The sequence below is a fragment of the Pyrus communis genome, chromosome 5 (genome assembly GCF_041283825.1).
Source record: "Pyrus communis isolate YQ-2024b chromosome 5, ASM4128382v1, whole genome shotgun sequence".
Taxonomy (NCBI): domain Eukaryota; kingdom Viridiplantae; phylum Streptophyta; class Magnoliopsida; order Rosales; family Rosaceae; genus Pyrus; species Pyrus communis.
Genome location: NC_142569.1, coordinates 291,277 through 318,811, shown reverse-complemented (window position 1 = coordinate 318,811; position 27,535 = coordinate 291,277). Strand labels below are relative to the sequence as shown.

Below are 27,535 nucleotides of genomic sequence, written 5' to 3'. Positions count from 1 at the left end.
ACATCAATTTTACAAGTTTCCAAGCTCATGACCGACCAAGCAAATCACCGCCTCTGAGCTTTCGACCCACTTCCTTCTTCTTGTTCTCTGCCAATTCCAAACCTCCGAAAAAACCCCAACTTTCAGAACCTGATTAAATTCTTGGCTCATCGAATAAGGCCGCGGTCTCAATTTTCGGCTTCGAAGCGATGTCAGAGAAGTTCTCGGCGACGCTTCGAATCGGAGATCTCAACGATTTCATTGCACCGTCCCAGGGCTGCATAGTCTCAGGCCTCAAAGCCTCCTCGACCAAGCCCTCTGCCAAGCCTGAGGTAAATTTCTCTTCTTTTTTACTTTTCCGGTAAATAAAGAAGTAAAAATTGCTCCTTTTACTGATTGTTTTATCTGATTGCCTAATTGGGGCTGAATTAGTAATGTTTAAGCTTGTTGGTAAATTTCTCTTGGCAAAGGTTTCAACTTCTGGCAAGCAAGTGAAAACGGAACCGGTTAAAATTTCACTCAAAGATTGCTTAGCATGCAGGTAATTCATACATATGCTTATTGGGTTTATTTGTTGGTGATGCTATCAAGTTTAAGTTTTCATCTTTTATTTAAACTTCACTTATTGTTTTGCATAGCTTAATTGCCATGTTACTTATTGTTGTTATTTCAAATTGGTGTGTCGACTTTTTACCATCAATATATGGGTGTAATGATATTTACCATTTCAAAATTTCCAGTCGAAAATTGTCAGGGTGCGTAGAATCTGTATATTGCTATATTGTGCAAGGCTAGGTATTGTGAAGATAGAATAGCCGGCTTAAACTTTCCCAACTTCCAGCTAGATCAACCGAGTTAGAATTCCTTTTGCCGTGCAAAAAGGTTTCATAACTATGGTTTTATGGACTTTGCAGTGGTTGCGTAACTTCAGCGGAGACAGTTATGTTGGAGAAGCAAAGTTTGGATGAGTTTCTTCTCAATATTGAAAAAGGAAAAGCTGTCATTGTCTCCCTATCTCCCCAATCAAGAGCTTCACTTGCCGTTTATTTTGGAGTTTCGCCGCTTCAGGTTATCTGTAGTATTTGAACTCATTTCGTTTCACCCTACTTTTAATTGTTTGACTTCAGTTCAACTTTCTGTACAATCTCAGTAACTGTTCACTATTAATATATGCAATAAGTTAGTCGAGCACACTTGTTGGCATTGGATTTTAACATCTGCAGTTTATTTCAATTTTGGCAGGTTTTTAGGAAACTCACAACATTTTTTAAGTCCTTGGGTGTAAAGGCTATATTTGACACAAGTACCAGTAGGGATTTAACTCTTGTTGAATCTTGTAACGAGTTCGTCTCAAGGTACAAACAAAGCCAGTTATCTGATGATGAAAGGCATCAATCTTCCTTGCCTATGATTTCATCAGCATGCCCAGGTATATATATCTTAGCCTATAATATTTCGGTATTAGCATCTTTCTCTTTTCTGCTAACCCTCCCTCAATAAATTTAACTAATTTGCAGCAGGCTTTTTAATTGGTTAAAGATAATAGTTGACTAGCGCATTGACATTTTGGCCTTAGTGTTATAGAAATTTGGCAAATTGTTTCTACGATGCACTATAAAATAGTTCTGTTATTGCAGGTTGGATATGCTATGCCGAAAAACAACTTGGATCCTATGTTCTGCCTTATATTTCATCGGTGAAGAGTCCCCAGCAAACAATTGGAGTTATTGTTAAAAATCATGTATGCCAAAAAATGGGTCTTAGGTATGTTTTCTGTCCTTTGTTTCCTTTTTTGGTCGATAAGTGTGATGTGAATCATTCCTTCCGTACACTTGTGGCTGATAACTATTCATAACATTTGTAATAATTGATGCTCGATAATATGTACGTATAATTTGAGAAGTTTTGGCTTTAACATAGCTTGCTTTGTTGGACCATTCTATATCAGTGATGAAATTCTTGTGTGTAATTTGTTGTTATTCATGTCAAAATATTTTTGTTCCTCCCTCTTTCTTCTTTCTAAGTTTATTCTGTATCATTTGATAGCCTATCAATCGGGAAGATGTAAATCCTCTTTTACTTAGAAGCTTATTTAGTACAACTGAAATTGAGAAATTTCTACAAGATCCGAGCATATATTAGCACCATTAAATGTTTATGACAACTAGATGTTCTTGGATCATAGGCAGACTTGTTAACAGGTTCAGTCCACCTCGTCTGATTTTTGTGCTGCCTTTGGCTTATTTAGTGTCGAAAATTTGAAGTAGATAATTTTCTATGGGTGAAATTGAATGATTATACTGAAGTATTTACATATCCCTGAATGATTTTATTCGACAGGCCAGCTGATGTTTACCATGTAACTGTGATGCCTTGTTATGATAAAAAGCTTGAGGCTTCACGTGATGACTTCGTTTTTGAAGTCGATCAATCCGAAAATAATGAAAATGAAGGTCTTAGGGTTCCAGAGGTAGATTCGGTGTTGACATCCGGGGAAGTTTTAGATCTCATACAGGTGAGAAATACTTATTACCATCTCCACTTTAGTGGTTACCACTTTGAGCTTTCCAGATAGTGCTGACTTATATTCACTCTTTGTTTTCTTTCTTCCTTTTGGTGATTGCAGTTGAAGGGAGTAGATTTCAAGGGCTTAGAAGAGTCTCCCCTAGATAACATGTAAGAGCTGTAAAAGTTTCAATAAGGCTCCTTCCATCTGCTTTGATTATTCTAACAAACATGTTCTGCTAGGTTGACAAATTTTAATGAAGGGCATCTTTTTGGTGTCCATGGAAGCTCAGGGGGTTATGCGGAGACAATATTCAGTTATGGTGCTAAAGTGCTCTTTGGAAGAGAAATCAAGGGCCCTATTGATTTCAAAACAGTTAAAAATTCAGACTTCCAAGAAGTGACTTTGGAAGTGAGTCAAGTTCTTCTTATAGTTTTGAAGGATTATAATGTAGCTTTTTTGTAATTGTAACTCAAGCTTTGTCACATTGCATCCCTATAGGCTATAGTACTTGTAGAGCATATAGTTGGAAAAATCTAGGGGCTAATTGCTTGTATTAGCATTTTCTGTTCATTTTTATTTGGAGTATTGATGCCCTCTCATTTAGGTGGACGGGAAGACTCTGTTGAAATTTGCACTCTGTTATGGCTTCCGCAACCTGCAAAATGTTGTCAGGAAAATCAAAATTGGAAAATGCGATTATCATTTTCTAGAGATCATGGCATGCCCTTCAGGTATTTATTTGGTGGTTGTAAAATTTTCTACTCATTAATTCTTCAAATAATTATGTGGTTTAACATGTTGAATTATCCATTATGGGGATTTGGGATTTTGGGATTTTGGAAGTAATACTAACCTGAATTAAACAGGTTGCTTGAATGGTGGAGGACAGATTAAGTCACAGCCCGGACAATCCACAAAGGAGTTGATTCAGTTATTACAAGCAGCTTATATGGAAAATGTAAGTGCTGAACTTATCGTTAGTTATATTTATCGTTGGCCTGGGAATAGTGATGTTGTTTTGGCTTTGAATGGTAATCCTTTAATTTTGTACAGGTCTTGGTTGCTGATCCTTTTGGAAATCCTTTGGTGCGAAACTTATACGATGAGTGGCTTGAGCATCCTGGCTCAGAGAAAGCTAAGCGACTCTTTCACACAGAGTACCACCCTATCGTGAAAAGCCTAACTTCTCAGTTGCACAATTGGTAAATGCCACCTTCCAAACTCCAGTTTTCTCAACAACATGCGGACATCCCGTGACGGTCCATCTGAGTACCGAGGCTTGTCATCTTCTGGGAGTCGTCAAATTTTTGATATAGAGAACTAATATTTTGTTCACAGTTTTTTCCAAACTGATTTGTATAGTAAAATGACCTTAATAGAAAAAGAATCAATTACGTGCGGTTGTAAAAACCATATAGATCTTGCTTTCTATTGTATATTGTTTTTGGTACACAAATCTTGCGTTCTATCGTGTATCCATTTTTGTTTCAATCGTGCTCAACTGGGAGAGTTTCTGCATGATTTTTTTTCTTTTTGCGCACACACCTCTCTTTTTGTACGCCCTGTTTATTTTCGTTGTTGTTTTGTTCAAAAGAGAAAATAGGTGTACGGAAAGCACTTTCGTGAGTTTCTTCTGCCATTTTGAGATCAGGTAATCAATTGTATGTACGAGCGTGTGATATACGTCATACTATATAATGTGATATACGACGCATGAATAAGAATACGCACTACGCATCGTAGAAGCGTAGTTAGTAGTATTCATAATATAGAAAGCTATCTAACAGTAATACTACATTGATGCTGGAATACTGGAAGAAGTATAAGTTGGTTTACAGATGAAGAGAAGTATCTACATCAGAGTCAGAATTAGGATCCGAGTCTTCAAATTTGTTTGGACAAGTTTTTAACGAGGTGGTGTCTCTGAAAGTTGGCCATAAGTTGATCAAAAGCAGTGTCTCGGTCTTCCCATGAGGACAGTCCTCATGCTTGCTCTGCAATGTTGGCCACAGGGAAAGAGAAGCTCCGGATGCCGACGTCCCACGACCGTGGACAAGATGATCAAGGTGGAAAAACAACCTTGCCCTTGTCGGCTCGTTATGCATGGCGGGATTTCTATTCATCACCGTGAACTGCTTTGGTTCGGAGTCAGAGGATAGAGCTAGCATTCTAGAAATCTCTCTCTCCTCTCTCTCCTCTCTCATTGCCTTCACTCTCTGCAGCTCTCTAAACCTTTCCTGCAGTAGAGCTATGGAGGAATGAACGACAGTCGTTTCGTGGTTTTCTCTATCCATTTGATCAGAAAAGAGATGCACTTAGCTTCAAAATTAGGGCTGTGGGAAGTTGCCTCTAAGCTTTCATGTGTGTGTATATATAGGATTTTGGGGATAGTGACATGCATGATGCTTGCATGTTTTATAAGATTGTGTGCTCCAGTTAATTAATCTAATAAGTGGATTTAGTAATAGTTGCTGTATTTTTAAAGTAATTTCAGTAGGGAATGAGAATCGGCAGCCAAGCAGCAAAGTCCAAAAAGAAAAGGGTTGTGTGGCCAAATCTAAGGGAGTTTGTTTGTTTACTTTAGCTAGTGTGGGGGAAGAGGCAAGGGCACTGCTAAAGGAGAAAAGGGTTCGGAGAAAATTCCAAAGAGAATGTAACTTAGAAACAAGCACATGGAAGGGAGTGTTTGGAGGAATAATTGGTGGAATGATACTCTAGCTTTGAAGACGATGGAGCTTTTTATTAATGTTTTGGTGGCTCTTTGTTCTTTCTTTACATTATCAGTTCATTTTCATATATATTATTTGGTAATTAAAGATCATTTTTTCTTGTACATAAATCACATTGTGTACATAAATTTTTATTTTGTTGGTTTTAATTGATTATGTCATGTTATGTTAAACTGTAATAAAGAGCCACACACTTTTTATATATATTTTTCACGTATAATTTGTGTGTAGAGAAGAAAGGAAAAGAATGTAGGGGCGGTTTGGACAATAATATATGACAAAGACAAACGGACCAACATTCTTCTCTCGATGTATGTTTTGTCTTCGAGTATTTGGAATGGAATGGCATGCAGAAACGAAAGCTGCGGCTGCTCAAGGAGGTGGACTGGATATGGATTGGATGCTTCTTTTATGCAGCACAAAGGTCCCCTAGCTATAACACCCTCTATTATTTATTTTCAAATTTCGAAGCTCCAAACTCCAAGTCTCCAAAAGATTGCTAAGATGACGAAAACTAAATAATTATCTAGACAAGGCGTGCAACTAAAGTTTCTATACTCTGTACTTATCCATTACATTGTGTTTGGGTAAATGCGCATACAAATAAGGTGTTGCAAGCAAAATATATCACTCGGATTAAACTTTAGGTAAGAACCAACCGAAGGGAAGGTTGTGCAACATTTGTAATGTTGACAATATAAGGAGCAAAACCCTTTTTTTTTTTTTTGGGTAAAAAACAATATAAGGATCATAACTAAACATTTAGATTTGATTCTGGTTAATTTAGAGGGCCAACTAAATTGCTGGTGTAAAAGTTAACTCGATACAAGTTCCAGATAAAAGAAGTACCACAATCTAAGATGTGAATATATGTGGTTCACTCCTAATTATACCACCCGCGGTATTGGGTCTTCGGCATTTTAGTTATCTCACAATGACAAATGCAAATTAATGAAACAAAAAGTTGAAATTTTTTTAAAGAGCATATTTCTTCGAGTAATATTATTCATATCATGTTTTTATACCATATTTTCATATCATCTTAGGTGGCATTTGATGTTGACAACCACGAGTAATGCTATTCATACCATATTTGTATACCACATTTCTATACCATCTTAGGTGGCATATGATGTGGACAGTCACATCATTTAAAAAATTTGCAAAACCCAAGGAAATGAATGAGAAAGACTCCTCGTATACCACAATCATTATTTAATTAACTAGTTTTTCTTAATTATTAGTTTATTAAATAATGAACTAAATTTAAAAATATGATTAATTCAAATTATATGGCTGTCCACATCAAATGCCACCTAAGGTGGTATGAAAAGTGGTACAAAAATATGGTATGAATAGCCACATCATTTGAATTAATCATATTTTTAAATGGGAAGTGTTATTGGCACTCCAAAAATCTAATTCTACACTCCTCATAAATGTATTTTTCTTTCCAAATATAGAAAGTTTGGAGTGTAGAATGAGATTTTTGGAGTGCCAATAACAATTCCCTTTTAAATTTAGTTCATTATTTAATAAACTAATAATTAAGAAAAACTAGTTAATTAAATGATGATTGTGGTATACGATGAGTCTTTCTTCTTCATTTCCTTGGGTTTTGCAAATTTTTCAAATGATGTGGCTATTCAAATTAGATGCCACCTAAAGTGGTATAGAAATATGGTATAAAAACATGGTATAAATAGCATTACTCTATTTTTTCTTGACGACAGGCTTTGATAGCTGGATGGAATGAGTTCACATATGCCGTCCATTGCCAAGTGCTGTATATATGATATTTATAAGCATGCGAACTTCATATATGTAGTCACGTTGCTCCTGTTCATAAGGGATGGACAGACTTCACTTCCACGAGTGATGTTTAATTTTGGATTATATTTCACCGAAATTGAACAAAATTTATGGTGCATGCATGCATGCATTATTAACACACTTGGCATCAAGATAATTATTATAAATATTTCTGTTTATCCCAAATCGTCTACATGCATGATTACATCAGAACAATTATGAGTTCGTTTACTACAGATGAAGGGAAGTATCCAAATCACTGACAGCAGAGTCACAATTGGAATCTTCGAATTGATTCGAACTACGTACTATTACGTAGTACTGTCTAATGAATTAGGGTTTTCTGCTGTGACCGAGGGCCATAAGTTGATCAACAGCGGAGTCTCATTAATTAATGCTCCTAGATATATATGTAGTAGTCCTAGCTCCTCAGGCTTGCTCTTCAGTGATGGACACAAGAATGCTAATGATGACCGATGATCATCGTGAGGAAGGACAAGATGATGATGATCAGGGTGGTGGTGGTGGAAGAACAACCTTGCCCTTGCCGGCTCGTAATGCATGGTGGCAGGATTGCTAGCGCTATCGATCATCATCAACTGCTTATTATGCTTTCGTTCAGCTAGCATTCTCAATCTCTCTCGCTCCTCTCTCATTGCCTTCACTCTCTGAAGCCCTCTAAACCTTTCCTGCAATACAGCAATGGGGGAGGAATGAATGGCGGCTTTGGCACATGGCTTTCCCTCTCCATTATTTTCACAGTCAGAAAGTATTTATAAGAGGCTTCGTGTTCGTGTATGTATAGGACAGTGACAATATATATGTATGTATAAGATGTCTGCTTCAACAGTTATAAGTAGTTCTTATTAAGGATAATACTTGCAAGTATATATCCTTTAATAAGTGAAGTTATGAGCGGGCTCGAGTCGTTCGATGAAATTCCAAGTGATTTGAAAAGAAATGAGAATCGGCAGAGGGTTGTGTGACCAAATCTAAGGGAGCTTGTTTATGTCGGGTTTAGTTTAATTAGTGTATGTGGAGGGAGAGACAGAGAGGCATCTGCAAAGAAAAGTCCAAGTGAGAATGTTCAAACTAGCAAATGGAAGGGTGTGTTTGGACTTTGGATGAATAATTTGCTTTTCTTTTGTTCTTTTGTTCAACCTCCCCTCTGGTGAGCATGGCATAGAATCATGGATAGCCATTGGACCATTTTCTATGTTTGCACTCACTAAATTTTTGGGAAGAATGGAAGGGAAGAATGTGGGGCGGTGTGAACAATAATGTATGACAAAGACAAATACACCAAGATATTTAACATCTCTCTCTCTCTCTCTCTCTCTCTCTCTCTCTCTCTCTCTCTCTCTCTCTCTATATATATATATCTCTGTGTGTGTGTCAAAATATATGTTTTTTTTGTCAATGTCAAAATATATATGAGGATGTAATCGATGGCAGATCCCGGATTCTAATCTTGGATGGTCCTAGTCAAGGGAGGTTGGGCTCTATTTCGGAGGTAGGCTAGGGCACCTACGTGCCTAAAGTGGGTCTAGGCAAAGGCTTAGGCGGACTAGGCAAATTTAAGTAAACTTACTATATATTATATGAATAAGTACCTGTTTATATTTACAAAAAAATATACTTGTATTGAGAATTATGTGGTTTATTATTTTAATTAGGTTTATTGTTAAACATATAACATACAACAATATCAAAAATTTTGCTTTAGTATTTTAGTGAATTTGATGGTATGAGATGAAAGTGCAAGCAACTACGAGTTCGTAGTACTTTACGAAAACTTTTCAAAGGTTGTATAAATTTATAGGAAATTCTTTAAAAGTAACGGTGTCAAACATATAGTATAAAAATATTGGTTGAGCAATACATCATCCGTTTGCTAATTAAATGCTAGGGTTCCACAACCTGATTGGACAACAATTAAAAAAGAAAAGAAAAAGAGAGTTGTTCAAGTGGGAAATGGAAAGAAAAAGTTTTTCTTCTTCGTTGTAACCAAGGTCCAAGAACAACAAAGCTGCGATGGTCTTTTCTCTTTCACCACATGCCCACACCGTTGGATGGTCCTCAGAAGTTCTCATAGGCGCTTATTCGGACGTCAGGATGGTCCCGAAATCCCCCGGGTTCAAGAGTGGATCAGCCCTTGGATGTATATATGTTTTGTTTTGGAGTCTCTGGAATGTAATGGCATGCAGAAAAGAGAAAGCTGCGGATACAAGAGGAAGTAGTGGATTATGGGATGCTTCTTTATATTATGCAGCACACAAGGAGAATGTGATCATTAATTTTCATATTTCCTACTAGCATGAATGAGTGGCGAGATATTTAGTGATTATTCGGATTCTTGACTATTTATGAATTTTAGAATTACTTTGATTAGAATTTGATTAAACGAAGAAAAATCATGAATCGTAGTAGTGTAATACCATTCAAGGGGCAAGTGTTTCTCTCAAATGAGCCCAAGAGTTTTTTTTGTCTGAGAACCCAAGGGTATTGGACTAACATATACTTTGAACAATTTATAAATTCTAAATTAATAAGTTAGTTGCATGAAGTTAGAAATAATATTAGTGATGTTGATGGTGGTTGGTGAGTCGTGATGTGCTTAAAAAGTTTATCATCCATTCCCATTGCTTCTTTTTCCTTTCTTTGTCTATATACTTTCCTCAAATCTCAAACACAAAAAATTAAAGCCAAAATAAAAAACGAAATGATTATCAATGAGCCACTAGCTTTGGGGTTTTTTGATGAGAGCAAATGCTTGCAGCCCCATATCACAAAAACCCATTTTGAAAAAAAGAAATCATTTTCAAATAAAGTCGTAATTTTGATTAAGAATTGTTATTGATACTTTAAAAGTCTAATTGTATGCTTCAAAATTTATATATCTAGAAAGAAAAAAATCTCTATTGAAGTTTTTTGAAGTGCTAATAAAAATAATTCCCTTTTAGTGATATTTTTTTTTTTATAAATTTCAGAGGGATTAAGCTATAAATCAGAAACACTATTGCGATTGTCATTTGTCAATATCTATTACATGATCAGTTGGGAAAATGTTCTGCAGATGTTCATTGCAGGCACAGAGGCTAAGACTTAGGCCTTACTATTTTCAATAGAATCGACCTGAGCCGGATCGTTTAACCTTGGGTAAAAATTTTACGGCCAGACAGGGCCTTAGCAGCTACTCTTCCGGTCCGATCCGGCCCAACTTACAGGCCTACTTGAGGGATAAAAGAGTGTTTCATTTTTTTTTTAAACGATAAAAATTTCATTAAATACGAACAAAAGACTTAAAGTTTCATTAAATACAAACGAAAATGTTTACATCTGTTAGCAGATACCAAGCAATCTCTCCCCAGAACCTCACCTTCATAATAACTGAAACTCCAAAGTAGATATAATTCATCCGGAGAACAACCGCATAAAATGTAAACTCTACAAGAACGTAGCGAGCCCTCAATTTTATTTTAACATTCAAAGACAGCAAAGAGCCTACAGTTTCTCAATCATATATATATCGATCACATCATGACATCACACACAAGAACAAGGCCATCAATTTCCCAAGTAAAAGGAGACTAGTCTTTTAGTTACATGCAACTGGTTGGTCTTGGACTCTTGGTGGGTCCTACTAGTAAAGCCGGCCGGCCTACCACCTGGCGGCGGTCTTGTTCTTGTTGCCACCGTACAAGCGGAAGAGATTGAAAGCAGAAACACAAGAGAGCAGCACAGTGCTTAGACTGACCAATAATGCGCTGGCAATTCCCTCCCCAACTTGGTTGCAAAACTTGTCATACATATTGCATATCTTCATCCATTGCAGCTCTGGCTGTCCCAACTTTGCAAACACCGCCGACTGTGCCGCAGCTCCTACTGCTGCTACACTCACATATGCCATCACCTACATTACACACAAATTCTTTACACCTCTTTAACACATCAATTAAGTATTAAATTCTGACTAATTAAGAGTAGGTAAGGATTTTCTGCTGACTCTGACTACAGTTTATTTTTGCAAGGTTAATGCACAATCACAAACTGGATACAGTACAACATGCATATCTATGTCGAAAATATCAGTATAATGTAAGAGTATGAGTATGAGACAAACATTTAGAGCCAGATTGTATAAATCATTGTTTGGAAAAGTCCTGTTGATAAGCTTTTGGTAAATCCTGTTTTGATATGGAATTGTGAGAGAGTGTGGTATACCAATTCTATATGGGATTTGACTCAATATCAGGAGTCCATTTAATTCGCATTGTGATATGATTTAGCTGTTTGAGTTCCATACGAATTCTAATAGGAGAATTCTTGGAACACTGCTATATATATGTTTAGCCACTGCTCTTGCAAAGGTCTGCTCAATTTTGATTATTGATCCGAATACCTATTGTTCGGTGAGTACTTGTGCTTTGTTAAAGAGGAGAAGGTTAAGCCTATTCGAAGTGCTGCAATGGCACTGTCTTCGATCTCGGGTTCTGCAGGTTAGTTATCATGCAAACTTTCAGTATTTTCTCATGAGCATGTTTGGTTTAGATATACATCTTGTTCTTAGTTCTTGATAATTCAATTGGTTAACTTATGATTTATGGTATTAAGACATACATGTGTTTATATATGTCTTACATGTGGTATCAGAGCCAAAGTATTTCGACCATTGAATTAAGAAAATCTAAGTTGAAGAACAAAAGCTTAAATCTGCCATATTCTCAAAGTCTTGCGAGCCCAGAATATTTTTTTTTGGGGGACACTTAAACGACGACGTATTTCGGTTAAAAAAAAAAAAAAATAAAGGCTTTTCGGATTCTTCTTTTTCTGGGTTATCACTTCTGGGTTTTCGGGTTTTTCCTTCTTTCAAAGAATGGTGATGACAAAGGAATATTGTTTCTTTTCTTTCTTCATCTTTGCCATCTTGATTTTGTTCATTCATGCATTCATATATGAATCTTGGAAGGTATGAATGATTGTTTTCCTACTCGTCTACGTTCTTACTGATCAATTGAATATGTTTAAATATAGATGAAATAAATTCTTGTCTTGTTGTTAGTAATTCCGTAAGTAAATATTGCAGTATGTTTAAAGTGCTTCCGTTGCTATAGAAATTGATAACTGCAACTGTCTTACCAAACATTAAAATTGCTAAATACATCTGCAGAGTGATATTTGATTTTCACTCTCTTAAACATGAATCTGTATTGAAATTCCTTGTGAATTGTTTATTCTATATGTGTCAATTCTTGGGAGATTGAGAATACATATATGATTAAATTGATTCATATTTGGATTAAGGTGAAAGAATTGATGGAAATCAGGAATCTTATTGGATTCAATGAGTTGATTTCATTGTTGTCATTCTGCAGCTTCACTCAAAACAATTAATTTGGCTGCTGTGCCTATACTCACTGGTGGAAGCAATTATAGAAAGTGGAGAAGAGAAATTGAATTGCTCTTGACACTAAATGAGTATGACATAGCACTAGACATGCCACGACCTGCAGCTCTTAATGATAAGAGTACTAAATCTGAAAAAGTGGAATTTGAAAGATGGACAAGAGCAAATAAGGTTGCACTGTCTATATTGGAAAGTGGCATGACAGATACTGTGCGAGGAGGAATAAAGAAATGTTATCTGGCAAAAGACTATCTCATTGCTATTGAGAACAAGTTTAAAGAGTCACAGAAGGCTGAAATCGCTCAGTATATGACGCTTCTCACAACCTACAAGTTTGAGGGAGGCGGCTCAATTAGAGACCATATCATGAAGATGACTGATGCAGTTGAGAAGTTGAATTCATTAGACATGAATATATGTGAAAAACAACTTGTTTTCATGATTTTGCAAGCCTTGCCTTTGAAGTTCAGTCAACTGAAGGTTTCTTATAACACTCAAGACAAAACCTGGACAGTGGATGAATTGATTGCACAGTGTGTGCAAGAAGAAAATAGACAGAAGCATGACAAAGGAAAGGAAGTGGAGATTGTCAACTTTGTACAAACATCCAAGGGGAAGAAGGAGTTCAATGCCAATTCTGGAAGTTCGAATGCTGGTAAAACTTCTAAATCCAATTACTCTGATAAATCTGCCTTATCTGCTAAAATATCCAATTCCTCTAAATCTAACAATTTTAAAAGGAAAGCTAAGAATATTGAGAAAATAAGATGCCATCACTGTAAAACAAAAGGTCACTATAGAAAAGATTGTGAAATATTCAAGGATTGGCTTAGGGCAAAAGGTAGAACTGATATTTATGTCTGTGAAGAGTCAAATCTCATTGAAATTCCTGCAAACTCTTGGTGGTTTGATACTGGTGCGTCTGTTCACATAACTAACTCGTTACAAGGTTTTAAACAACAAAAACAATCAAATTCTTATAACGTCTTTGTTGGTGAAGGAACCAAAGTTTTAGTTGAAGCTGTCGGCATTGTTAAACTCAAGTTTGAAACTGGTTTTGTGTTACAATTAGAAAATGTCCTCTATGTTCCTTTAATGAGGACAAGCTTACTTTCTGCATCAAAACTAGTCCAGCAAGGCATCGTTTTCATTGGGGATGTTGAATGCACAAAATTTTTCAAAAGAGGGTCCTTGATTGGAAAAGCCTTTTTGCATGACAATTTGTGGAAGTTGCATTGTTCAATAGTTAATAATAATCAGCATGTTTTGAACACTACGACCAAAAGAATGCATATTGATGACACTTACATGTTGTGGCATAAAAGGTTAGGACATATTTCAAAAGAAAGAGTTATGCAGCTATCAAAGTTAAATTTTATACCCGTCATTGATTTCAGAAATACATCTGATTGTATTGATTGCATGAAGGGTAAAACAACCAATGTTAGGAAGTTAGATGTTAAGAGGAGCTAAGCTTTACTTGAACTCATACATACATATGTTTGTGGACCTTTTTCAATTAAAACTATTTGTGGGAATTCATATTTTGTGAGCTTTATTGATGACTTTTCCAGACACAGTTACATCTTCCTTATAAAAGAAAAGTCTGCAGTCCTTGAATGTTTCAAAATCTTTAAAAGTGAAGTGGAAAAACAGTTGAACTTAGTAATTAAAATTGTTAGATCAAATAGGGGAGGGGAATATTTTGGCAGGTATACAGAAGCTGGGCAACAGAAGGGCCCTTTTGCTTATTATCTTGAGCAACAAGGGATTATGGCTCAGTACACTACTCCGGGAACACCTCAACAGAATGGGGTTGCAGAGAGAAGAAACAGGACATTGATGGGCATGGTCAGAAGTTTAATTTCAAGATCTAAGCTACCTGGTTTTCTCTGGGGAGAAGCTTTGAAGACTGCCAATTACATCTTAAATAGGGTACCTACAAAGTCAGTATCAAAGACACCATTTGAGTTGTGGACTAGTAGAGCACCAACCTTTAATCATTTTCATGTGTGGGGGTGTAAAGCAGAAGCAAGGTTCTATAACCCTCATGAAAGAAAACTCGATCCAAGAACCAGTTCATGTTATTTCATTGGATACCCTGAGAAATCAAAGGGTTTAAATTTTATTGTCCTCAATCACATACAAGAATACAAGAGACTCACAATGCAATTTTTCTAGAAGATGAAGATGTATCAGACTTGGTCCTAGACAATTTCGAATTTGAAGAATTGGAACAACAGATTAATAGTTCATCTTGCATGGATTATAATCATGTTTCTGTGTTACCAAGACCTCCTGCATCAATCACTGATTTAGATGAAGAAATGCCTGGAACTGAAACTATTGAAGTTGTTGCTGAAGATCAAGTTATGGATCAATCTATAAACAGTTCTCCAACATTGGAAGACCCATCAAATGTTCAAAGCACAGATCAATTGGTTGATCAACAGCCGTTAAGGAAATCTACCAGAATTAAAAAACCGGCTATTTCTGCAGATTTTGTCTATCTCCAAGAATCTGAGTTTGATATTGGGGATATTGATGATCCTGTGACTTATCAACAAGCTGTTCAAAGTTCTCAAGTCACCCTATGGCAGAAAGCTATGGAAGAGGAGTTAGAATCGATGACCAAGAATAATGTGTGGACACTGGTGAATTCCTCGTCCAATATCAAGCCGATTGGGTGTAAATGGGTATACAAGACAAAAAGAGATGCTGCTGGCAGAGTTGAAAGATATAAGGCACGTCTAGTAGCAAAGGGGTTTAATCAAAAAGAGGGTGTGGATTATAATGACACATTCTCACCAGTTTCTTCCAAAGACTCGATGAGGGTTATTATGGCCTTAACATCACATTTTGATCTGGAATTACACCAGATGGACGTAAAAACTGCCTTCTTGAATGGAGACTTGCAAGAAGATATTCACATGATTCAACCTATTGAATTTGTTGAAAGGGGGAAAGAAAAGATGGTCTGCAAGCTTAATAAGTCAATCTATGGACTTAAGCAGGCTTCAAGACAATGGTTCCTTAAGTTTGATCAAGTAATCACATCTCATGGCTTTACTGAAAATAAGATGGATGACTGCATCTATCTTAAGTTTAAAGGATCGAACTTTATCTTCCTAATCCTATATGTTGATGATATTTTGCTTGCAAGCTCAGATTTGCAGTTACTTGTGGAAACCAAGAAAATTCTGAGCACAAATTTTGAGATGAAAGATTTGGAAGAAGCTCATTATGTGCTTGGAATCGAAATAGTGAGGGATAGACAGAACAAATTGCTTGGCTTGTCTCAGAAGGGCTACATTGAAAGGGTCCTTAGCAGGTTTAATATGGAAAGTTGTAATAAGGCCGATGTCCCAGTAAACAAAGGTGATAAGTTCTCTCGAGATCAATGTCCCAAATCTGAGCATGAGATTGAATTGATGAAGATGAGGCCCTATGCTTCATTGATTGGAAGTCTTATGTATGCAAACATATGTACTAGGCCTGACTTGGCATTCATAGTTGGTTTGCTGGGGAGATTTCAATCAAATCCAGGTGAATCTCATTGGATATCAGCAAAGAAAGTGCTAAGATATTTGCAGAGAACAAAAGACTTCATGCTGATATATGGTAGAGATGATTCTCTGGAGATCACTGGCTATACTGATTCAGATATTGCTGGAGATTTGGATGAACGGAAGTCAACTGGAGGATATATTTTCATGCTGAAAGGGGGTGCTGTTTCATGGAAAAGTGCTAAACAGACAATTGTATCAACTTCTACAATGGAAGCTGAGTTCGTAGCATGTTTTGAGGGAATGAAACAAGCAGTTTGGCTTAGAAATTTTGTTGCTGATATGAAGATTGTTGATTCTGTGAAGAGGCCTTTAAGAATGTTTTGTGACAATTCTGCAGCAGTGTTTTTCTCAAAGAATAACAAAAGAACTTCAGCTTCAAGATTGATGGATGTGAAGTTCTTTAAAGTTAGAGAAATGGTAAAGAAAGGGGAAATCGAAATTCAGTTTTTGTCAACCAACTTGATGATTGCGGATCCTCTGACTAAAGCACTGCCCAACAATGTTTTTAAAGGACATGTTGTTTGAATGGGAGTGTTAGAGTCTCTTGACAAGTGGGAGTGAATCAAGAAGGTTGCAGTTTAAACGGTTCATCGATGTGCATTGGTATTGAAGTTACAGTTCTACAAAACTGAGTTAGTTTTATTTTGGTTGAGTTTAATCTTCTCAGGTAGTTTAATGTTAGCTATTATTGTTAGTTGGTTTTTGAAGGGTTTTTCAGTTTTTCCATATAGAATTAACTTGTGCTGGAAAACAAATTTTATATATATAAGATAGTTTGGTTTGCTAAGAAATCATTTTGTGATTTTGTTGAAGCATACTTTCGGGACTATTGATCATACTATTGGCATTGATAAAATTTTGGTTATCAATTGTGATCATGGTCCTGTTGTGCTAAGATTGGCTTATATGAGTGGGAGTAATGTGTTTTAACATTACTAAAAATTTTAGTTCACATGCTTACAAATTGCAGATTGGGTGTGTAGTGATTGCTGGGTTAATTATGTAATGAACAGAAGAAACTGGGCAGTTCCATGCTTTAAAATGCTTAGGTAAGGTTGTATGTGATAATGAGCTTTTGGTTAACTTGGACTCGGTGATCACTTCCATAATTTATAAAGGCTGTTAGTCATATTTCATACTCAAGTGGGAGAATGTAAGAGTATGAGTATGAGACAAACATTTAGAGCCAGATTGTATAAATCATTGTTTGGAAAAGTCCTGTTGATAAGCTTTTGGTAAATCCTGTTTTGATATGGAATTGTGAGAGAGTGTGGTATACCAATTCTATATGGGATTTGACTCAATATCAGGAGTCCATTTAATTCGCATTGTGATATGATTTAGCTGTTTGAGTTCCATACGAATTCTAATAGGAGAATTCTTGGAACACTGCTATATATATGTTTAGCCACTGCTCTTGCAAAGGTCTGCTCAATTTTGATTATTGATCCGAATACCTATTGTTCGGTGAGTACTTGTGCTTGTTAAAGAGGAGAAGGTTAAGCCTATTCGAAGTGCTGCAATGGCACTGTCTTCGATCTTGGGTTCTGCAGGTTAGTTATCATGCAAACTTTCAGTATTTTCTCATGAGCATGTTTGGTCTAGATATACATCTTGTTCTTAGTTCTTGATAATTCAATTGGTTAACTTATGATTTATGGTATTAAGACATACATGTGTTTATATATGTCTTACATATAAAGGTATCTCAAATCAATTACAAGAGATTGTCTTGAAATATCGTTACAAAGACATCCGTTCGTTGAGGGAATTTCTTCTCCTTCCACAGGAGTAGGTATAAACTACTTCCTCAAGTCAATGAGTACACTGAATGGACTTAAAAGACGCCAAAAACTACCGACAAATAATAGTTATAATTAGTAGGACGAAATAAAAGGAGCTACTTATTTGTATATATATAAAAAATAAAAAAAAGGATAACGCATAACTAATTAAAAGGGGATTGATTCTAGATTGGTTTCAATCTTTTGAAATATTCTAAATCGGGTAATGCTAGAAAAATTAAATTTGAAAACTAAATTATGATTCATCAATAGGAATAAACGTTTAAGTAATAAATCAATTATCAACTTTCATACCTCTTAGTTTCTAAAACTTTATGTACAAATTTAGTCTAACATTACCCTTCTACATAAGGACCTAAAATATTGAAAATTAAACAAACGTTAACCCATCTGCGTTGAGTGACAATGTTATGAGCGTTAAGTGATGACATTATTAATGTTAAGTGATAAAGTGAATAAAACTTGAAGCTAATTTTCACTAATCGTCATCTTTGAAGCTCTAAATCCTTGTCGGCCCCTAAAGTTGAGTGGTTATTCGTCCTTTTTAACTCTAAAAATAGCTACTTAGTAATTTAAGATGTAAATAATCGATTAAGTTTACCTGATCGCCCGAGAAAATGATCCAAGCTATGGGCTTGCTGAAGAGCACATTGCCTCTAACCATGCTCACAACACAACGCATCACTTGCACCAAAGAGTAGGCAGCAACTATCCCATTAGCCACCACCAAAAACCTATATTATAAAAATAAAATTAGGTAAATTAAAATAACTCAAATAGCTAGGAAAAGGAAGAAAATTCTCAATACAGAAGTGATTTTCGCAAGTTATTGCTTATTTCTAGTGATCAGGTTGAATAAATCAAAGAAACTTGAAGAACAAATAAAAATTATTTCCCTATCATACATAATACGACCATCCAGAGAAAGAGAGAGAGAGTGAGAGAGAGAGAGAGAGAGAGAGAGAGTGAGATGAGGAAGAGGATTCGGGATGTACGTACACAAGAGCTTTCATGTCTGTAAATTTAGCTTTCTTCTGGACAGTGAAGATCTCTTTGATCTGAGTATCAGTCCCTACAAGAGCAGCAGCAACAACTCCTAGACCGCAGATTACACACCTCAAAACCAACTCGGCCAACCTCACCCTCCGATCAATCACTTTTAAGTTGGTGCTGTGATACACCGGAACTTTCCCAGGACTCACACCAACACCCAAGTAGCTCATTCTTCTTCCCCAAAAATTTACACTGCCAAAAGCCTAAAACTAAAAGTAGCAGTTGAAAAAAGAGCTCGAAGAAGAAAGTCTAAAACCAACACAACACCCCGCTCAGACCCAGCAATTATACACTATCATCACTCACCCACCTAACATCTACTTCCACTGCACTACTTTATATGGGTAATTATATTCGCACTATCTTTCTATATCATGTTTTTATATCATTTTAAATAACATTTAATTTGATTGATGAGGTTCTTCGCTGCCAGCATGCAAAGGCCTGCCAAGTGGTGAAAAGCAAAAGACTATTACACCAAGGAGTAAAGGGCACCTCATCGTCCCCTTAATGACGGGCATTAAATGTTTTAATGCCTATTTTTTTTACTCAATTCTAATATTTCGTGTTTTGTATAAATAAAATGAGAATATATGTGAACAAAATATATTTTTATTTTATTAACCTATAACGTTATTGCAAACGTATTTGTTTTATATAAATCTTTTTCATTACTTTTAAAATTTATATCTAGAATATTTGTTATTTATATTATGTAATCGGTTGTATATATATATTTTTTTAGTCTGTCTCGTCACATAACTTGATTAGACTCAAAACTTTGACTGCAATTAAGCCCACTTCGATCTTTCTTTCTTGAAAAATGTAAAATGCAGAAACATAGTGCCTAGGTAGGAGACTTTCCACAATCATTTTAAAAAGCAAGAGGCAATACCCTTTTTTTTTTTTTTTTTTTTTTTTTTTTTCCTCTAATTTAAATTGTTTCTAAGAGAAATTTTAAGTTGTGATGGAAATACAGATGGTTCATTATGTTTTAATGTAAGTGATAAAATTTTTTAATTTTTTAATTATTAATTTTTTAACACATATATCTCATCATTTATATAAAAATACGTGATATACCGTCTCGTGTAACTATCACGCTAAAAAATCTCTGTTTCTAGGTAGAGGCCGCAATAGTTGTTGTCCCGAGAAAGGTGGTGAGATAAGGTGAGGGACTTAAATTCTACCATTAAATGATATCTATTGCTGGTCCTGGTGGAATTCATGATGACCATTTTCTTCTTTTCTTCTGGGTGCACAATCATGATGAGCTAGAAAGAAAATAAGAACGAAATTAAAGAAAAATTAAGAACAAAAGAAGCTGATGAATGTAAATGGTACAAGAATGATTATGCATGGTGATGGTGGGTCATTTTATTTGAATTATTTGTTTTGGATTTGGTTAGTGGTTTAGTGTTACTGGTTGTCCCTCTCGAATTATCGATGGTCGGTAAGGTGGTTTACTTGTTTTTGTGTTTCATTCACATATTACTAGCTATGAGTTTTGGAGGATAAATTTATTCATCATCATGGTCATCAATTATCATGCTTCTAATTTTGACAATACATGACCAATATATATATATATATATATATATATATATACACACACATCATTACCGTGCGTGGCATTTTAGTTTTAAAAAAGTTGTTCTTACTGTTTTTAAGATACACGATTAGATTGACTCGTAAGCAAGTTTCTTGGAGAAGCAAACAAGAATGAGCTCTGCCCTAGCTAGTACGTAGCTAGTTATGCACCAGCCATACTTACGGGAGTAGCTTCTAATAATCCGTAAGATTACACAAAGACCTTTGTATTGTATTAATTCCTAATTATTGGTGAACAAGTTCTTATATAAGCAATAAACGTGCATGGTGTGGGATAATGGATTAATCTATATTTTCTTCTCCTAATGTGGGCGGTGGTATGAATTTTAATGATGATATTGAAACATGCTTGAAATCTAAAAGGACGGTTCGGATCCGTGCTGTGCAACAAGAGAGAGCGAGCGCACGCAACGATGCAATCTGATCAGATGATGATACTATGATGAGCCACACCAGAAAATGGTTAATGGAGACTTGAGACTTCGAGAGAGAGGGATGGAGTGGAGAGGAGGTATGACTTGACCCTGTAGGGCTCTGGCAAAAGCCATGCATGCATACATACATATCTGAAAGTGACGATGCCTGCATCCACCCATCTTCTTTTAATGCCTCTACCAAAACAAGACGACGCTAAGGCAATCACGTCGTTTCATTTTTCAACGTGTACAGTCGGCTCGCCTAGCTAGCTTAATTGCTGCCTTTCACTCGTAACAAAAGATAAAGTCTTCTATGGTTCTATGAACTAAACATTTTATATGGCATTGTATTATTTATTATTAGCACTATACATCACTGTAACCATATAATTGTATGGTTTTAAAGGAAGTTGCTCTTCCTATGAGCATGACACACAACCCAACCTGATAACGATGCAGCACAGACAGGGAGGAGAAAATTTATGTCCAACCAACAGTATCTGACCTTAAAGAAAAATTGGTGATTGGTGGGATCACGGGTAAAAACACAATTTTGATGAGGGGGGGCGGGGGTGGGGGGGGGAGAGGAAGGCCCCAAATAAGTTCACCTTCTTTTTTATGTAAGTGATATTCAAATTTAAGTGAACTAAAACATATTTAAAATTATGTGACACACCATCTTAGGCAGCTTAAATGCGCACGTTCAATTTCTCGGGGGAAAGTTTTTGCGAAAACCTGGCTATGGGCCACCTTTTTGATACCGGCCCAAATATTTTTTGTGATTCGGAAAGCAGAAAACGTGGCCTTTATATATATAAGAAAAATTACTTGGGCCTAGTGTCTGAATCCAAAGGCCACTATCTAGTTTAATGCATAGCCCACCCAAAATTTGCCAGGAGTCAATGCATCGATCAGATCACAACATTTTTGGGAAAATAAATTTATGGCAACGCTCATTGAATAGAAATTTAAAAAAAAAAAATTTCATTGGATCTGTATGTGATCCCACAAATGCAAATCTTAAAAACTTTGACTGCAAATCTTCCCGAGCTTTTCCTCAAGGAAGATACTCAAACTTGCACGAATTATCACCTGCAATTAAAAGAGATAAAAGAAGAAAGAATTATGGTATTTGTTAAATATCAAACAAACTAATGAATAGTAACTCATTGAAGGATCGATCTAAGCACAGAATTAGGTCAGTTGTCCAGAACAATGTACATGTTCCATTACAACTTAGTTCGAATTTTCCTCTCTGTAAAGTAGAGGAACTTGAAATAAAATATCGTCGATCTAAACAAGCGGAAACAACTGCGTGCTAATTAAGAGAGTTTAAATCTCAAGAATTATTACTTGGATCAAGGGCAGTGACCAATGCGGCAGAATTGAAGTAGCAAGTTGCTCCTTGCTGCTTGAATCTTTGATAGTAATTGTTGAAGGCGTAAGAGGCATGGTGCTGCGTAGTATTAGGCCAGAAGCATTCTTGGTTTTCTTGTATCTTGCTGCAGTCTGCACCTCCCGCTTCACACGCCCACTTCATTGCCATTTCCAGCTCCTCATCCAGGGTCTGCTCATCTGCTATGCACCATTCCTGATCTAGCTGCCCATCTAGTTTCATTTCACAATAAATCAAATTTGAGGAAATTATTACTAATAAATAACTTTCATCGAGGATGTGTGTGTATATTATACATGGAGCTAATTCTTAAGCGAATCTCTTTTTCACTTCAATGTTCATGGTAACATTATTGAATAAAATCGACAAGATGTAGCGAGAACATGTCATCAACATTCATGTAGACATCGATATTGCATATAAACACAATAACGATATTAAGTTTATGGTATGGATTACATATGGATCCCGCTACATGAACAGTTAAGCGGGATCTATCTTATGAAATATCTCATATGTGCACATCCATGCAATGCCAATATAACGAAAAGTTAACAGATAATGATTACTTTAACTGAATAATACCAGATCTTTGTGGAGTTAGAGCCAAAAATAGCAGAGGTAGCAGAACCCAAAGGAAAGTAGAAGACATGATTGTTCAACGGAAGCTGTCCAGTTCCACGAGCTTTAACTCCACATTTGTAAGTGGGATTTCAAAGATCTCCACCGACAGCCAGACAGCCCAGCACCACTCTCATCTTTTGAAAAAGTTGAAGTAACATGCTAATAATATATACGTTCCTTCTCTTCCACGAAATTACAGATCAATCTAAGCTAAGCCTTACTTTCTCTACAATGCCTAAAATGCCCTCATCTTTAGATCAGATCAAGTTTCGATTCGAGCCATATTCTAATCTTTGGCGTGAAAGATTTTGAACATATTGGTGCCAATAAAGGGATATACATTGTTCTAGACAACTTGGCTACGTTAAGTTTGTAGTTTTGAAAAAGTTGAATAACATGTAAATCATAACATGTAAATCATTGCACGGTTTTTTCTAAGAACTTCGACGGTACGCGGGAGCTTTTGCAACTGCACTATTAATCACGAAAAATCAGACATATGGGTGAAAGTTGGTAGAATATGTGCTACAATTGACAAATAATTAGTAGGTCATCAAGCCAGCCAACTGATCCCATCTGTGCCAAAAAATAATTCAAATTTACAAGAGAGTTGCTTCCTCATGCATTACCTACCTTCAAACTGTCTCTAAATTCTAATAAAATAGAATCTCATGAAGCACTCATGCCTATATTTTTCGATTTGTTCCTATTTGTTCCTCTCTGGGTTTAACATATATAACTTGAGGATTCAGTCCTATCCTTACCCTCCAATCTCCATCTCCTAAAACGTATTCTCTCTGTCTCTAGGTACTCTATAATGGATCGAAGGCCTTTGTTCATCCTCGTCGTTCTCTTCCTGCTTTGGGAATCAGCACCCTCCCTGCAGGTCCACGCTCTCAACTCCACTGATGTGCAGGCAGCAGTGACGGATATGCGATCAAAGTCTTACTACGGATTTGCCATTCTTCTGCAGATGCTAAATGCCACATCACAGCCATACCGAACCTTAACTTTCTTGATGCCTAGTGACTCAGAGTTATCAGCATCCCCAATATCAATAGACCATCTTGAAGATTTCTTGATCAGCCATGCTGTCCCAATGCCGCTCCTATTGAATGACTTTCTACATTTTCCGACAGGGAGTCTCATTCCATCTGGCGTTGAGAACAAGATGATCAGAATCAACAATCGCGGGAGACCCAACTTCGCTGTCAACAATGCACATATTGTCACACCAAATATTTGCCTGAACTCTTACATTAGGTGCCATGGAATTGATGCAGTAATTAAGTATGACAATGGGTCATCTATAAGTAGCTAAGTGAATCAAACATCAATCTGGTGGATTCAAATAAATTTCTCCGTCTTGTGGACGAATGTATTCCTATTGTTGTTTATTGTCCGTTCAGTAAAGAATGCTAAAGATATTGTAATTTGATGGATTGAACTCAAGGAAACTCGTTACTGACACAGAATAGATAGTATATAGCAGATAAAGGAATCCGCAAAGCTTCAGTTCTTCATTATTCATGCTCTTCAAGTGCATGTACAAAATTTTCTACTGTGAAATGACTTTCACCTTTCAGACAGTAAACCTTGTGTATAAGCTGACAGAGTAAATACTTCCAAGATGAACCGAAAGACGGAAAACTAACAGAAGGAAACAAACGACTAATAGAAACAATATGACCTTTGATCTAGATAAATCTACGGTGAATTTGTTTTCCATAAGTTCGTTTGGCATCACCCGATCTCCGATTTCCTTGTGCTATTCTGCTTTCTGTTTCCGTCTTCTGGCAACGATCAGAACTTTTGGACAACTTCCTGGAACAAGAGTTAAATCCAAACTCCATATTTTTTTCAGATAAGCTTTCATCATGTCGATATGTGGAGTTGTAGCCCATCTCGTCAAATTCCTGCAAAAGATCAACCATAATTTTAACATTTACGATTTGCAATCAACCTTGAAAAGCATGTAGGGTTTATGAGTCATTTAAGACACGAGTAAAACCAACGGAACACATAATAAGTAAAACAAAATATTGTGTCACCTTGGACTTTGTTTTTGGAAATGGGGTCAAGCAAGGATTCAAATCCTTCAGGAACATGTCATCTGGACTACCAGGGCTGGCTGGTTCACCAGAGCTGAACTCCTGGTTGAATGAACAGATTATTATTGGAAAGGAAATAGGAAATGAAATCTAAGATCATCTAAGTCCTATTGACAATCGCCATTTGTAAAATGACTTAAAACCACCACAAATTTGCTACCAATTTCTGTTACTTAAAAACTCATTGAAAACAAAGTTGTTACTCTATTGACTGATTTAAAGAACGATTGCTAGCATAAGGTGTACTTACATGAGAATTAGAGTATTCCTTGTCATCATAAGTTGGAGTGCTTGGAGAAGTGTCATCACGTCGAAAACATGCCCTAACTGAACCTTTATCTGCCTTCACCTGCTCAATCAAATTAATCAATATATAACATTCGTCAGACACCAGCATTTGGTTTCTTGAATACAATATGCATAATATTCCACATATAACAAAACATGAGGTTCCATCTAACAGATGAACATGACACCTCTTACACAAACAACTATCCAGCACCCGGAAAAGGTCGAATAACACCATGAATTATTAAGCAACTCCAAGTGAATAACCCAAGTACGATTATCAAACCAACTACCTATGAACTAAACAACAACATGAGGTTCCATCTAACAGATGAACATGACACCTCTTACACAAACAACTATCCAGCACCCGGAAAAGGTCGAATAACACCATGAATTATTAAGCAACTCCAAGTGAATAACCCAAGTACGATTATCAAACCAACTACCTATGGACTAAACAACAACCAAACGAGACTGAATTCAATGCATTTTCATCCTAAAGAATCCTCTAACAGTAAATTGCAATATGACATAGAAGGTTTAATTAAGGACTGGAAAAGGTTGATGGTAATACCTCTGCAAGATCCTCTGCAAGGCACTGAAGCTGACCAGTAAGAGAACAAACCTGCCTTTGAAGATTTGGGATTACTTGTTTTGCTTGCTTCAGTTCTGACCCCTGCTTCTCCAACAGCTCTTGAAGCTGAGAATTCATAACATCCGGGAACAAAATTGCGCTCTTCAAAGATTTGATTTCTTCCCTTTGCTTCAAACACAAATCCTTCAATTTATCCACCTGCAATTTCCAAACAACCCCACTGCCTCATTATCTACAAGTGGCACCAAAATCCGCCAATTTATCACAAAAAATCAGAACTGTACTGCCTCATTGTTAAAAAAGTCTTGAAATTTGCTCCTAGTTTCTTAATTCCTAAATTTTCAAAAATCGCACTCTATTAATTGTCCAATCTTATAGCTGTAAACCTGTTGAATTTTCAGAAAGATCTTCAATTTACTCACAAATAATTTCAAAAAATCAAGCTTTAAAGATATAATTACAGAAACATTTGAAATTTGCAACACTAATTTCTACTTCATAGATGCAGACATAGATTGAACAAAGAAATAATGCAAAACTATCAATATTTTGAACAGAATTAGTAAGGGATAAAACTCACTTCTCTGTTCTTTTCTTGAATCATCAATTTAAGCTCGACAATTTCAACTTCTTGCTCCTTATTCAAATTCAAGAGCTCTCTCTCACTCCTCAACACCATGGCCAGCGTCCTGGTGTTCCCTTTTACCTCAGTCAACGCCTTCACCTCCTTTTTCTTATCGGACGAGGTCGTTCCTGCTCCTTTCCCAAACAGCTTCCTCCCCAGCGCCGCGAAATTCGAACCCGACCCATTTTTAGCCGGCTTTTTCAATCCGCCCGCGATCAGATCCGACGGAATCACCAGCCCCGTCGGGTTAATCGGCTTGGCCTTGGAAGTCGACCGCTTTTCCATAAACTTTTTCACCATCGTGGAGATATTGGGATCCGAGGTCTTGGATTTGACGACGGGGCGTGAGGAAATGGGGAGCTTGAGCTCTGTGGAAGACGAGGGGTCGGAGAAGTGCGAGGAGGTCGAGGAACGCGCATCGTACGAGCTGTACCGCGACGAGGGCTTCATTGCAAGCTACAAACTTACTCTTCTGCTCTGCTAGGTTTCTGAGGAAGAAGGACACAGGGGTGATGCCGGCCCCTCTTCAATACAAAATTCTGAATCGGACTCGGGTAGTTGGCGAAAGTACCTCACTTTATCATCAGAGATAGAAGTAAATCAGACTCCTGGTGCTGTGCCGTTTGGATGAGTTTTTGAAAAGAAGAGGAATGGAGCAGAGTGACACGTGGCTCTGTCAGCACCGGGTGTTTTGCCGCTGTCTGAATTCAAATTTTTTTGCGCCACCCGCGCCGTCCGCCTTGGTTTTGTTTGATTGTGTTAGTTGCAAAGCCCCCTCGTTCCGTTTGTGTATTACGGAAATACCATTAGATGCCTTACTAGACGGTGTCGTTGCATTTCAAAAAGGATAAAGTTGAGCAAACCAAAGTCCCCACAAACCCAGTTTCGAAACTGAATTCGGATCCTCAGGATTTTAGAGATCTGTTAATTTTAACTATTTATTATATATCGTACGATCATAAATTATTTAAAATAATTTTATTTAATATTAAATACAAAATTT

The 27,535-nt window shown here is 36.6% G+C and overlaps 5 protein-coding genes across 5 annotated transcripts; 2 read left to right on the top strand and 3 right to left on the bottom strand.

The window, feature by feature from the left end:
• Positions 1 to 3,944, top strand: NAR1 (ferredoxin hydrogenase). Its single transcript, XM_068464772.2, has 11 exons — positions 1 to 311; positions 450 to 520; positions 894 to 1,047; positions 1,222 to 1,408; positions 1,617 to 1,743; positions 2,320 to 2,494; positions 2,606 to 2,655; positions 2,728 to 2,896; positions 3,093 to 3,219; positions 3,355 to 3,446; positions 3,542 to 3,944. Exons 1-11 carry the CDS (start codon positions 189 to 191, stop codon positions 3,692 to 3,694), a joined length of 1,428 nt encoding a protein of 475 aa, XP_068320873.1. The 5' UTR covers positions 1 to 188; the 3' UTR covers positions 3,695 to 3,944.
• A 6,373-nt stretch (positions 3,945 to 10,317) lies between these two features.
• Positions 10,318 to 19,356, bottom strand: LOC137726921 (CASP-like protein 2B1). The gene is made up of 3 exons (XM_068465873.2): positions 18,810 to 19,356; positions 18,412 to 18,544; positions 10,318 to 10,942 (listed from the first exon to the last, which is right to left on the bottom strand). The coding sequence occupies exons 1-3, from the start codon at positions 19,031 to 19,033 to the stop codon at positions 10,691 to 10,693; spliced, it is 609 nt and encodes a 202-aa protein (XP_068321974.1). The 5' UTR covers positions 19,034 to 19,356; the 3' UTR covers positions 10,318 to 10,690.
• Positions 19,357 to 21,732: 2,376 nt separating this feature from the next.
• On the bottom strand, positions 21,733 to 23,059 carry LOC137724349 (PLASMODESMATA CALLOSE-BINDING PROTEIN 5). The gene is made up of 3 exons (XM_068463087.2): positions 22,872 to 23,059; positions 22,244 to 22,498; positions 21,733 to 21,982 (listed from the first exon to the last, which is right to left on the bottom strand). Exons 1-3 carry the CDS (start codon positions 22,936 to 22,938, stop codon positions 21,948 to 21,950), a joined length of 357 nt encoding a protein of 118 aa, XP_068319188.1. The 5' UTR covers positions 22,939 to 23,059; the 3' UTR covers positions 21,733 to 21,947.
• A 668-nt stretch (positions 23,060 to 23,727) lies between these two features.
• On the top strand, positions 23,728 to 24,231 carry LOC137726858 (uncharacterized). The gene has a single exon (XM_068465813.1). It carries the CDS (start codon positions 23,728 to 23,730, stop codon positions 24,229 to 24,231), a length of 504 nt encoding a protein of 167 aa, XP_068321914.1.
• Positions 24,232 to 24,375: 144 nt separating this feature from the next.
• LOC137722166 (structural maintenance of chromosomes protein) lies at positions 24,376 to 27,439 on the bottom strand. The gene is made up of 5 exons (XM_068461135.2): positions 26,488 to 27,439; positions 25,887 to 26,105; positions 25,272 to 25,370; positions 24,962 to 25,063; positions 24,376 to 24,826 (listed from the first exon to the last, which is right to left on the bottom strand). The coding sequence occupies exons 1-5, from the start codon at positions 26,980 to 26,982 to the stop codon at positions 24,608 to 24,610; spliced, it is 1,134 nt and encodes a 377-aa protein (XP_068317236.1). The 5' UTR covers positions 26,983 to 27,439; the 3' UTR covers positions 24,376 to 24,607.
• Positions 27,440 to 27,535: the final 96 nt, after the last annotated feature.

Excerpts from the sequence above, each read along its gene's own strand:
- LOC137724349 (XM_068463087.2), bottom strand. The coding sequence starts at position 22,938 with ATGTCTTCTACTTTCCTTTGGGTTCTGCTACCTCTGCTATTTTTGGCT. Across the intron at positions 22,499-22,871 it reads TCTAACTCCACAAAGATCTG|ATGGGCAGCTAGATCAGGAA; the intron begins GTATTATTCAGT and ends AAATGAAACTAG. Across the intron at positions 21,983-22,243 it reads GGTCACTGCCCTTGATCCAA|GTGATAATTCGTGCAAGTTT; the intron begins GTAATAATTCTT and ends TTTTAATTGCAG.
- NAR1 (XM_068464772.2), top strand. The coding sequence starts at position 189 with ATGTCAGAGAAGTTCTCGGCGACGCTTCGAATCGGAGATCTCAACGAT. Across the intron at positions 1,744-2,319 it reads TGCCAAAAAATGGGTCTTAG|GCCAGCTGATGTTTACCATG; the intron begins GTATGTTTTCTG and ends TTTATTCGACAG. Across the intron at positions 2,495-2,605 it reads AAGTTTTAGATCTCATACAG|TTGAAGGGAGTAGATTTCAA; the intron begins GTGAGAAATACT and ends TGGTGATTGCAG.
- LOC137722166 (XM_068461135.2), bottom strand. The coding sequence starts at position 26,982 with ATGAAGCCCTCGTCGCGGTACAGCTCGTACGATGCGCGTTCCTCGACC. Across the intron at positions 26,106-26,487 it reads TTCAAGAAAAGAACAGAGAA|GTGGATAAATTGAAGGATTT; the intron begins GTGAGTTTTATC and ends TGGAAATTGCAG. Across the intron at positions 24,827-24,961 it reads TTCCAAAAACAAAGTCCAAG|GAATTTGACGAGATGGGCTA; the intron begins GTGACACAATAT and ends GATCTTTTGCAG.
- LOC137726921 (XM_068465873.2), bottom strand. The coding sequence starts at position 19,033 with ATGAGCTACTTGGGTGTTGGTGTGAGTCCTGGGAAAGTTCCGGTGTAT. Across the intron at positions 18,545-18,809 it reads ACAGACATGAAAGCTCTTGT|GTTTTTGGTGGTGGCTAATG; the intron begins GTACGTACATCC and ends TTTATAATATAG. Across the intron at positions 10,943-18,411 it reads TCATTTTCTCGGGCGATCAG|GTGATGGCATATGTGAGTGT; the intron begins GTAAACTTAATC and ends TGTGTAATGTAG.
- LOC137726858 (XM_068465813.1), top strand. The coding sequence starts at position 23,728 with ATGGATCGAAGGCCTTTGTTCATCCTCGTCGTTCTCTTCCTGCTTTGG.